This window comes from Ips typographus, linkage group LG2, assembly GCF_016097725.1.
Source record: "Ips typographus isolate SLU linkage group LG2, UJ_Ityp_2.0, whole genome shotgun sequence".
NCBI lineage: Eukaryota > Metazoa > Arthropoda > Insecta > Coleoptera > Curculionidae > Ips > Ips typographus.
The window spans coordinates 23,750,336-23,763,229 of record NC_138423.1 but is presented as its reverse complement, the minus strand read 5'-3'; the positions used below and the strand labels follow the sequence as shown (position 1 = coordinate 23,763,229).

The 12,894-nt window shown below is 34.1% G+C and overlaps 1 protein-coding gene and 1 long non-coding RNA gene across 6 annotated transcripts in view; one reads left to right on the top strand and one right to left on the bottom strand.

Annotated features, from left to right (window-relative positions):
• Positions 1–12,894, bottom strand: part of LOC145724137 (uncharacterized) — a 193,424-nt gene that overhangs the window by 119,041 nt on the left and 61,489 nt on the right. For 3 of the 5 annotated variants that reach the window (XM_081972239.1, XM_081972240.1, XM_081972243.1), the window contains exon 1: positions 10,232–10,490. The exons of 1 other annotated variant lie outside the window; for it this stretch is intronic. In XM_081972239.1, coding sequence (XP_081828365.1) covers positions 10,232–10,252 — 21 coding nt within the window. In that variant the 5' untranslated portion in view covers positions 10,253–10,490. Of the gene's footprint in view, positions 1–10,231; positions 10,491–12,894 lie in introns of those variants that run through there. One more of the 5 variants, XM_081972242.1, reaches the window with a different exon arrangement.
• On the top strand, positions 6,809–7,938 carry LOC145725120 (uncharacterized). The gene is made up of 3 exons (XR_014177173.1): positions 6,809–6,979; positions 7,041–7,525; positions 7,587–7,938. It is a non-coding gene; the product is annotated as an uncharacterized LOC145725120 (long non-coding RNA).

Below are 12,894 nucleotides of genomic sequence, written 5' to 3'. Positions count from 1 at the left end.
TAGGTACCTCAGTTAAAGAAATTATCTAATTTTATGATTGTTTATGAAGAAAACTAGACTTCTTAGATAAAAAAGAAACTTGAGTGTACTTTTTAAAGATTTTATTTGCATATTTTATAATGTGTAAATAATACAATTAAAATAGTAATTTAACCTACTATCTGATGGAAAAGTATTTAACAGTAGCACCATCTGTTTCTAGCCTTACAGTCAGAGAAGATACAGCAAAATTTATAAGGGCTAATTCTGCAAAATAATGGCATTTGATCAAATTTATGTATTAAGTAACTTGTATCTTTCTAATATTACCTGAAACTTATTAGAAATTTGTATTTTCAACACTCTGCATATGGATTTTGACAACACCATTATAACCATAGCTTCAAACACCTTTTGTTCAGTCTTTTAAAGCAATTGACAATGGGACTTTTTAAATTTGGACCCTTTCAAAGCATGATAAGCAAACTCCAAATTAGGCAAATATAAACTATTTAGTATTAGCAGCTTATTAATACCTCTACCAGAGTCTTTTTTATATTATTAGGTAAATCACCTTGTCAGCTTCTGCTAAATACACCTTTACTCTATATCCATGTTTCTTCGAGAACCACTGGCTTGAATAAACTTGGTTTTTGTAGTGTTCTTGTAAAAACTCTTCTTGGGGTAAATATATGGGCTGTTTCATTGTGACAGTGTTTTCTAGTAGAAAAGGCATCCTTTTCTGTTCCACAAACTCTAGTTCCTTCAGAATGTTTCACTGGGCCCCTTGATAGTTGTAAAGTGTATTAAGAAGGTGGGATTTTCAAAACTGACTACCCAAACACACACACATTATCTAGTCTCACACGTAGTATCGCAGTTAAAAACAAGTTAAATCAAAATACTCGTTAAAATATTGTAAAATTTACATCAAAAATAAAAAATGTCTCTTTGTTTACTTTCTGAAAGGCAAGAAAGGCAAATGATGACGTAACCGCCACAGGAAAATAAATGGACCATAAGTTAACTTTTGTGTTGTAGTGTCAAAACTGCATTAAAATAAATCATGCTTAGCAAGTTGGCAATTTTCGTCATAACTCTTCAAACTACGACACCCATTTTATTAAAACAAGTTAAAGCTGATCAACATACAGGAGTTTGAGTGATATAGTCTATTTCGGTCACGTCCGAAACATCTAACAAGCGATTTCCTGCACGTCGACAATTCAAGTTGCGCTTCAAGTTGACCAACTCGGAAAATCTATATACCAGAGTTTTTGGCACAAAGTTGCGAACATTTGTCAAGCGAACTGGTAAACAAGGACAATTCAATATATCTCCCTTAACACCCCGCAAGTGAGATTTATCGACCTGTTTTCTATCGGCGAATTATAAAACCGAAACGTTTCCTTACAAATTCCCATCGTTCAACCGAAAAACCTAGAAAGGAGTAAATTCAATTTTCGGTTTTAATTAACGTGTTACCTTGCATGAAAGATCCGAGAAGGAATATTAAAGTAATTTCCATTGTTCTCGGAGCCCTAAGCACGCCTAATGACGTCGACGTTGGAGGAACCAATCCAACTTTGCCGTCGTGTGAAGTTTCGATAAGCCGTGAGGCTTTTCTTTAGCACGCAAACGAAAATACACGCTATTTTCCTGCATGCCTCCAAGCTGAGTAATTCTCCAAACATGTTATGTTTTTCTTATTCATCATACGTTGCAGGTAACATTAGTCTACTCGAGAGAATAACCCTCTATTAGCATTTCAAATAAAACAAAACACAAAAATTCTGACTTGAAAATCATCTTTGTATTGCTAGGGGATATCGATACGTTTCAAATTGAAAGCGTCAATTCGGATTTGAAAAGGCTTTTCGGGCCGCATTTGTTTCTATGCAATTTAAAACTTCAAAAATGCTCTATTTTAGAGCCGTTCGAATATAAAACGGCTTATATAACGTCGAGATAGTTTGAAACTATGCCTGCAAAAAGGATTAAGGAGCTCACCAAACTAACCGACCAGGTCTGCTAGGTGCTTTAACAAAGTTGGAAAGCACATTCGTAAACGGGAGATTTGCATATGCATCAACTATGTTATGTATAACTTTGGGAGAGAATGTTTGAGTACTAATTTTTAAACCCTAATATGTGGAAGGTAATCCGGGAACAAATAATTTTGTTCGACTGAATGATTCAGGAATAATTTCATGCAAAAACGGTGTAAATTATTCTTTCATCAATTTTCTCACTCCATACTTGTAATATTTCAGTTATTTTTGGACGTTCGGGGAGGTTATACCACTGAAATTAACTGTCTCAAACTGCTAGTTTAGTTCTCAAAGACTTGTTTTGTTCATTCAATCCTGTAGAGGCTGAAATTCTCTACAATTTTCTTCTTTTACACTTTTTTATATTTTTCCAAGTTTGGCGAACTTGTTCAGGGTCTTTTTTTGTGATTTAACGCAGTTTTTAGGGAATATCTCCATAAGGAGGCCCTTTAGGGCAAAAGCACCCTAATGCAATCTTGTAGAGGGTGAAGTACATCAGCAACAATTTGCTGGTTCCTACCAGAGTCTCAGTTTCCATTCTTTCTTCATTTAGCTTGCTATTTTGCCTTATACCCATATTGTAATCATTTTCTGGTTCATATCTGCTCTGCCAAAGCCTTTTCTGTATATTTTCCAATTTCTCCCTTGTCATTGTTTTTAATTCCTTATGGTTTTTCATTCTGCACTTTTATCAATATCTTTTCCATTGTTCCACATGTTACTCCTGACATATCTTGCAAATTTTATTGAATCTTATTCTTCCTAAATTTGTTTATCCTCTCGTTTACTAAATTGATCAAGTCTTCTGGCTTATTCACTTTTTCTTTAGCATTCTTTTTCTCGTAAAATGTTTCCTTTTTGCTTACTTTTAGTTTCTTGTACTAGTCAGTTACTTTAGCGACCAACTCTATTAGCAAATTTAATCATTTTTCAGTAAAAAAAAATACCAGAGAGCTCGTCATCAGTGTGATCTATGTTGACATCAACTTTTCAGATTTGTAAAGTCATTCTTCTAGTTTAATTTTCCTTATAAGATTATCAAATTTTCAGTTACTCTAATTTTGTCTGATTAAAAGAGTTGTATAAAACGTCCATCGTACTTTTAAAGATTATGAATGCTAAGTTTGAAGGAGCTTAATTTTGTCGAATTAATCAAAGGAGTCTCATTAACGGAGAATCAAATTAAAAACTTTCGACAAGCTTAGAATAAAAGAATTTGATCAAATTATAGCGAGTTCGACGTTATTTCAGCATCGTTCATTTTTCGGGTTCTTTGTGCTTTCTTTTACTTTAAAGCCGTCGTTCCGGTAACAAATTAATCTTTTTTTGTTTAACGCTAGACAAATGCGCAAACGAATCGTTAAGGTTCAAATTTCGGATGTCGAAAAAGAGACGATTATCGATTGTCTGAGACTAAAAAAGCGGTCTGCTCCATTTAACAAATCCTCCAAATCTAGGCCGGGCTATATTTCTTTGTTTTGGGAGAAGGCTTAAGCCGATAAGTCGGATCTTAGGCCCACCAAAAACAATTACTTACAGTTCAAAAATAACCCTCAGTTATAGTAAACACACTGATGTGGGACGGGAGTTTTACAAGGTGAATAAATTTGTTTTTGTATCATCGTTGTTAGTTATGTACCAGTGTTTTATTATGTCCAGTATTTGTGCAAATTACAGCACAGTGGGTAGGTTGTGATTGGTCAAGGAAAAGCAGGAAGCTGAAAGCTGCTTTTTTTGACCAATCACAAACCACCCACTGTGTTTTGGCGACACATGGCACGTAAGAAATTTTTTGTTCTTTTTGTCCAGCTCATTGAACTCTTATGGTTCTCTCTTCTTACCACTGGTTTCCTGGAAACATATCTGATATCGCTTTAAAAAGTTAATAAAATCTGGGAATTCTTGTTATTAAACACATTTATGGTCCGTTATTGTGGCTGGTATGGAATCATTGTTTTGACGCACCATGTACGTATCAGGTGGGCTAGAATTTTTTGGATTACACCACTGAAAAAAGCTGTTTAAGACGGTTCTTTTGAGTGCTTTAACCTTAACGAACTCGCAAAAGTAACTAAAATATTAGTTTTTTGGTTAAAAGTGCACCAAACCAGTTTTTGGCAAATATCCCCAAAACGATTAGAGTTACAAAAAATTGCTTGTGACCAAAAAGTTTCTAAATCAGACTCGGTGAATTTAGCTGTATACAGGATGTGCACGAAAAGTAGTTCTCTTGTTTTGGTCACTCTGTAATTTTCAAGTTACAATTTTTTGGATAACACCACTGGACAGAGCAGTTTGAGACGGTTAATTTGAGTGGTATAACCTCACCGAAATATTACAAGTATGGTAGAGAGTGCAAATATGGAAGTAAACATGAGAAGAGAGAATGTTGGTAGTATTAGACTGAATTTTAGGATGATGGAGGACAGAATTAAATTATGATGTTAAATGTTAATGCGCACACTTCTTGGACTACTTCAAAGTTTTGGAAGACTGACACATGGCACGTAAGAAATTTTTTGTTTTTTTTTTGTTCAGCTCTCTTCTTACCACTGGTTTCCTGGAACCATTTCTGATATCACTTTAAAAAGTTAATAAAATCAGGGAATTCTTTTTGTTATTAAATAAGAATGTAAAAGCAACTTAAACTCGGGACGTGATTAGCTTAGCACTTTGATAAAACTTGCAGCTTTACTAGAATGTGACCGTAGCAACACAGAACAGCAAAATCCGTGCATTACATTTACGAGCGAATCCGAATATTAAAGCGAAGCCAGGATTAAATTTAATCGCCTTGGTTTGTCAACATAACATCCCTAGCACGCGCGCATACATTTTAATACGCTAAAACAAGTCGACATGGAACAAAGCAGGTAACAACATTGTCTGGAAAGAAATAAATGACCCGACTTGATATACGGAAAGTGTCTGAGTATTGGGCATAAAGCTGAAGGGTTCTTTCTCTAGGAACGTGCATACATATGCAGCAGTCGTAAAACTTTTTGATGAAACGGTGCCGCAAGCCATAACAGTATAAAAGTTTAGTAGGTACTTTTAAAACTAGGAGGTCGCCGAGAGGGGCAATCATGAGCTCCTAAATGCTCCTGCCTCAGCTCCCGGCATTTAGCAATAAAATTTGCCGGAGAACGCCATGGAAAAAGTTCTACTTTCGTAGAGAATTGAGAGCTCTATTTTATTCCCCCGGACTAAGTTTACGTGCCGATCACTTTCTGACCGTATTTTGTTTTTAAGCTTAAATTATGACAGTTTTGATTTCACGTTTTTCAGCTCAATAGTCGTATGTCGTTACAAATGTTTAGTTTCCAACAAAGGTAGGAATCAAAAAGTTGTTAACGGTGAAAAAAAACTGATCATCAGCTCTACAAATTACCAATAGATCGACATTGTAGATTCTAATAATCTACAGTCTCTTTGTGACAACAATCCGAACAAAGCATTGACTCTATTTTACATAGAGCGTGCCTGGCGGGCAAAAGTCGTCAAAAGCACAGCCGTATATATTGAATGAGAAGTTGATATTAAATTTTCAGCTTCATTTTACTGGCTTTGTCTGACATGTTTTAATTACGTCCGGCGCAAAAACTCATTAAATACCTCTTTTTTCTTTCTGTCGTATTTCTCTCAGCTTTAGTTCTCTGGTCGCTTGCAACTTTACAATCTTACGAAATGAAGTAATTTTGTTATACGTCGAATAATTGGATTGTAAAAGGCATTTAATCCGCCATTGGATCGTGTTTAATCAAAGAGTCGGGGAAAGCTATTTGGAATACAAGATTAGCCCGGTTCTATTAAAAACGATTGTACCTAATGCTGCTGCACGGCTTCAAAGTGCAATTACAATTGATTTTTGACTGGCCGCTTTTGTATTACACATTTCAGTTTAAAGCTCGTGGAATTTTGCAGACAAAATGCCTGATTACAATTTAATGTCCACTTTTATCCGTTCAGAATAATATGCTGCTGAATTTAGGTTAAAAGTTAGATTCAGTTAAGATTTGCTAATGATGGACGTAAAGTCGAAACGTAAAATTTACCAATTTTACTAGTAAATTCTAATTTGACCAGTAAACCAGTATTTGTAATTTACCAGTAATTTACTCAAAATAACTCATAAATCTCATAAACACTTCTTGTTTTGAAAAGATTAAGAAAACTGTATTAAACTGTAATTCTTGCAAATTCTAGGCAAATTTTAACAGTTCTGATATTAGTGACAGATATAACGTGGTTTTGAAAGATAATTTAGTTATGCAGTCACGTGACCGCTGTGAAAATAACTGTCATGAATCTCAAAAACACGTTTTGTATCGAATGCTGCAATAAAACTTTTCTAAACCGTGAATTTTGCGACTTTTGAGCACAGTTTGAGAGTCAGCGATAAAATTGCCTGTGAAATGCACTTACAGTGAAAATTTTTTGGAAACCTCCTTAAATTTCTTATCCAATAACCTGAAAACACAAGATTTGGTACCGTCAGGGAGAAAAGCAGTGTCAAAGTTTAAACTGCCTAAAACACAGTTTGAAAGGACAGTCAAAGAGAAAATTGCCTGTAAAACCCACTTGGAGTACGAAAATGATTGTTTTAAGCACATTTTTGGTATCCTCATGAAATGTACTATCTAATAACATGAAAAAACTTAATAAAATTTGGTACTGTCAGGAAGAAAAGCGGTGTCAAAGTTTGAACTGCCTGAAAGACAGTTTGAATGACAGTCAGCGACAAAATTACCTGTAAAACCCACTTGGAGTAAGAAAATGACTGTTTTAAGCAAATTTTTGAAATTCTCATTAAATTTTCTATACAATAACATGAAAAAAACTACCAAATTTGGTACAGTCAAGGAGAAAAGCAGTGTCTAAGCTTGAACTGCCAGAAACATAGTTTGAATGACAGTCAGGGAGAAAATCGCCTGTAAAACCCACTTGGAGTAAGAAAATGACTATTCTAAGCAAATTTTTGAAATCCTCATTAAATTTCCTATCCAATAGCATGAAAAAACACTACAAGATTTGGTACCGTTAGGGAGAAAAGCAGTGTCAAAGTTTAAACTGCCAAAAACACAGTTTGATAGGACAGTCAAAAAGAAAATCGCCTGTAAAACCCACTTGGAGTACGAAAATGATTGTTTTAAGCACATTTTTGGTATCCTCATGAAATGTACTATCTAATAACATGAAAAAACTCTATAAAATTTGGTACAGTCAGGAAGAAAAGCGGTGTCAAAGTTTGAACTGCCAGAAAGACAGTTTGAATGACACTCAGCGACAAAATTACCTGTAAAACCCACTTGGAGTAAGAAAATGACTGTTTTAAGCAAATTTTTGAAATCCTCATTAAATTTTCTATACAATTACATGAAAAAAACTACCAAATTTGGTACAGTCAAGGAGAAAAGCAGTGTCCAAGCTTGAACTGCCAGAAACATAATTTGAATGACAGTCAGGGAGAAAATCGCCTGTAAAACCCACTTGGAGTAAGAAAATGACTGTTCTAAGCAAATTTTTGAAATCCTCATTAAATTTCCTATCCAATAGCATGAAAAAACACTACAAAATTTGGTACAATCAAGGAGAAAAGTGACGAAAAGAAAATGACTGACCGCAAAGTTTTTGAGATATTTAGCCGGAAACTTGACAGTAAAGTCTAGTTTTTAGGAAATAAATAAATATACAAATGTTTTCCTTGAGTTATTTCCTTTTTTAATCTTCCGGAGTTTTTAGTAGTACTGGACAGAATAAAATTCTCTTTTAAAAATTTAAATTGACTCTTCTCATTTATTGAGCTTTTAGTAGGCACAAGGTATAGTAAAACCACTTGGCGGATACAAACATCCAGGAAAAACACCGAATCAGCAAAAATAGGCGCATAAAACAACAATATTGGTGGGTCCCCTAAACTTTTATTAACTAACCTAAAAACCGTTCGTTGTGTAATAATTTTTCCGGATAGTGGTCCAGCAAAAATAAACACCTACAAATTTCGTTCACGAATAATTTTTACGACACGGAAACCCATTACTGGCGATTTTACGGCCCAATGTGAAATGGAAGCGTTTCTTTGCGGTTAAACTATCAATAAATGGTTTAATAGGTGTAAGGGAACACTGACTCTATTAAAACTTCTGTAATGTAGCCTGCTCTACCTTTTAAAATTAAAGGCGTGCACGTGTTTTGCTTGTAAAGTTATAAAAGTAGAGATGAAAAACACTATTCCAGTAGTATCATGCAGATCATAATGCAGAGAAAAACATATTTGCTAATAGATGTTTCTTCTATCAATTTTTGTTTTTGAAATGAAATTGTACACATCATTTCTACTATCCTTGCTAAAGATAACACTCTCTTTGCCAATGTAAATTACTCCTATTAAGACAACTTTTCGGTTGAATGTTTTAAACTTTTCACTTAAACATTCCAGAAAGTAAATAGGTGAATCGCTTAAGAAGCTTTGGAAACTAGCAGGGCCAGATTTGCCAATTTCCCTTCTGTAAGGTGCTTTGGGAAAGTTGTAAAACACGCTTCGGAAGCGCAACGCTGCACATACATGAAATTCGTTCCGTACGACCGGCAAAGTTTGTTTAACAACTCCACGATTCCATGAAATACTGGAGATTTTACATTTTGTTGGTTTATTAGGCTACAATTTAAATAACAGATTACTTACAAGCCTTCTGTGTCAGAACAAATCAGTCAGATAAAAGAAATATATCGTAAATCTATTTTTTTTTTATCTTAGCACCAATTAAATCTTTAGATAGTTTATTGTAACTTAACTAAGTTCAGTACGTTTTGTTTTCACACAGAAAATAATTTTGAGCATCAAATCTGAAATGACTTATATTTTTTAAACCTGTCTGTGCTATCTAAACATCAATTAGTTTTTATGGAAACTATTTCAAGTTCTGCAGCATACTGATCTGACAGAAATGAGATTTTATTTTTAGAATAGCTATTTTTCTAATCGGTTATGAAAAGTTCAGTTTTGTATTCGAACTAATTTTCGTCTTAGTGTGGTAAAATGAAAGTTTCCAAATTTACATAGATGATACGATTCTACAATTGTGCTTTTAATTTATCTAGGAAAGTAGTAAAATATAGGTAAACAAACTTGTTTAGAAAATTTGTGCTTAAAAAATCGGTCAATTTTACTTCGTAATATCATTGCCGAATATACGATGCTTATTTTACATAATTTCCTGTGTACTGTGCATTGGAAGAAAATGAAAAGTTTGTCAAAATTGTAGTTTTTGACAAAATGTGCATTTTTCCACTTTTTTCAATTTACTTTCTTAACAATTTCAGCCGCCATTAGAAAAAGCGTGTAAAATACTACCAAATAAGCCAAAACTGATATCTCTAGCCCTTTCATGTTTCCGAGATATTAAATTTCAAATAGTATAGTTATTTAATAGTTCAAAAACGCCTCTAAGCTTTTTTCTGGACTGGTAATGGTGGTAAAAACATACCCCAAAAATAAACATCCAAATCGCCGTCACTGAATTGAATTTCGACTTTTCTAATAGCCTCTATATCTCAAAAACTAAAGTTTTAACGACATTGTCTACAAAACATCTTTCACTTATTCTTATTTGTTGTGTAATATGTATTTTTTTCCAACACAACATCCTGTATAATAATTATGACATTTTTGTTGATTGTGAAATTCAGTAAAACCTTAATTTTTTTAGCAAAATTACCCGTTCTTTCCCATTTTTCTCGATGAAAAACAGTTGACACTTTAATAAATGGGGGTGTAATTTACTTTCGCGCCGCATATACACGAAAGATAAAACTTCTGGTTGTTCGTTTTATTGTTCTGGGAGCGTATCTTTGATCTGTTCGCGTGCATTTCAGCCCCCCTCGACCGCACACCTTTCATTTAGAAAAGTCATTAATAAAGAGGGACGGGAGCGGAATAGGAAAATCGGGTCAAACGGGAAATATTTCACGCACAAACCCGAACCGACGAGGCACTTTTGTATTCGCTTCTATTTTTACCGGTTCGGCATTGTTTATCGGTCGTTTATTTAAAGTTTGTGACAGCCAGATTGGGTTCGCTCGTTTTTCTTCGCTCTACGTCCCTCAATGGTCGGGACCATTTTTTTAACCTTGCAGAAAAGCGTTTGTTTGCTCTTTTTCCTTGAGATTTTGCTTATGTAACAAAAATTTAAAAAACCTACGTGAATAATCCGGTTGTTCATTGTAGACTCTATTTATCCCATTATTAATGGCAACACTGTAACAACACTAAAACAAATCATCAATTCATTGAAAGCACTGATCACACGCGTACATTTTTTACGTTTACGAAATTTTGTACGAGCGACGCGTCCTAAACCGCCGAGTCGCATTCCCAACTAAAGCGTCGCGACGCTGCCCCCCAATTGGTCTGTACACTTCATTGAAAACGTCACTGATTTGTTGAAGTGGCGATTTTACCGTTTCACTGCCTATTTCTGACCGCTATCTTATCCGACTAACTGTAGCTGAGTCAGATTTCTGAATAATCCAATCCAAATTCATCTCTGATGTTTACAGGGGGAATTTCCTCTGTGTATTATTGTGGTTAGTTTATACTCTACTAAGTGAATTTGGACATATTCAGTTTTATAATAAACTCACTAATGCAATTTATTAGTAAATTCCTTTAATTCACTAAGAATTATAAATAAACTGAATTTTAATTATTACCAAAATCATAGTTTAAAATACTTCAAACAATATTGGAAAACCCCTACCTGGTTTACACAAACATTTTAATAGTTATCCAATAAATGTCAAATTTTTGGTCTTGTCAAGGCGTGTGTTTGGTTAACAATAGAAGTATTCACGTATATTTTTATGCACGGCACAAAATGTAAAGCTAATTTTAGGTTTAAAAACAAAAAATAGTTTTGCTGATGCAAGATTGACAGCTGTGTTATTCTAAAAGCTTTAATTTTCGGTAACTTTTGTTGTTTGCAGCATATTGGAACTTCGTGTTTTATATTAGTTATTTTGCTAAACAGAGTTTTTAGCAGCTTTTATTATTTATTTTGCAACACATTTACAAAATAATTGAAACAAATTAGTTATAAAAAAAATGAGTTATTTTTATCTTAAAAACTGCGACACACAGCTTTTATATTTTTCCTTAAATATTAATATAACACAATTTTGGTTATTTAATTATTAATTGTTTTCTAGTTTGTGATTGGTCTAGAAAAAGCAAGCTAAAAGCTGATTTTTTTCTTTGAACGATTACAAACTGCCCAGTGTAGGTTCCTAACAATTATTTTGACAGTTATCAAGTGATTTGTATAAGGGTTCCACTATTAAGTGACCGCTGTCACAGAAGTCAAAGTTTACTCAACCAAACCATGATGCTGTGAAAATCAAGTAATTACATACAGTACAGTTTGTACTGGTCGACAAAAGACGTATTTTACAGTTTTATGATTCATAATTTGACAGCTGACAGGTGACTGTTTAAGTAAATGAATGTTCTAATATCACAAGATAGTAGTCGTAAAAGTCAAAACTATCAAACTTTGCGCAGTGTGGGCATGAAGTTGTAAAACTGACACTTTAAAACAGTTTTATGAAAATATTCAAGACAAGACAAGACTTTCGGCTTCTTGATAGTTATTTTGACAATAGTCACGTGACTGACTTAGTAAATGGTGTTCTGGTTTCATGTGACAATTGTCACAAACATCAAAACTGTCAAACTTAATCCAAGTTGAGCATAAAGCTGTAAAAATCACAGTTTAGTTCACTTGAACTATTTGAGACAATATGTGGTTTTTGGCTGCTTGACCTTGAAAGATCACGTGACTGTCTAAGTAAATGATGTTCTAGTATCACATGACAGTACTCAAAAATGTCAAAACTGTCAAAATTTGCTCAGTGTGGACATGAAACTGTACAAATCACGGTTTAGAACATTTTGCTACAGTATTCCAGCCAAGGCATAATTTTCCGCTTCTTGACCGTTACTTTGAAAAGAATCACGTGACTGTCTAAGTAATTCTTGTTCTAGTATCACATGATAGTAATCATAAATGTCAAAACTGTCCCAATTTGCCCTGTATGAGCCTGAAGCTGTAAAAATCACAGTTTAGAACAGTTTTCTTACAGTATTTAAGACAAGACATGGTTTTCGGCTTCTTGACCATTACTTTGACAACGATCACGTGACTATCTAAGTAAATGATGTTCTAGTTTCACATGACAGTAATCATAAATATCAAAACTGGCAAAAATTGCCCAGTATGGCCATAAGGCAGTAAAAAACACGGATTAGAACAGTTTTCTTACAGTATTTGAGACAAATAGTAGTACTTTGACAAGAATCACGTGACTGTCGTGAAAAAGTACAAAGTAGTCCAGGTTACTTGTTTACTATGAGTTGTTATAGACAAAAATTAAGTTATTAAGTTTATGTATGATGATGACTCAGAAGTTAGGTACAAGTAAATTATGTTTTATAAGGTCTGTTCGCAGGGGCAATCCCTGACAGAGTAAACATAAAGTTTCATTGGTTGAATGCTCACGTGACTCTGACTTGCTGCCAATGTATGTATGGATGTATCTATTTCTGTGATTACTAGTTAAAGATTCTGTCAACAGACCTAATATCACATAACAGCAAGAAACTGCTTGACTTCCTTCTTCATGTTTTTTTGTCTACTATTGCAATTTTTAGATGAACACATTATTCACTTTACAAACACGTTAGAAGAAATTTATTAGACCATAGAACCACATAGAACACAACAGTAAATGGTGTTCAGCTCGAATAAAACTCTAAAAGCGTCGGTCAGCTCAGCTCTGTGGCAAGATTGAAGATCGTCCGGCTAAA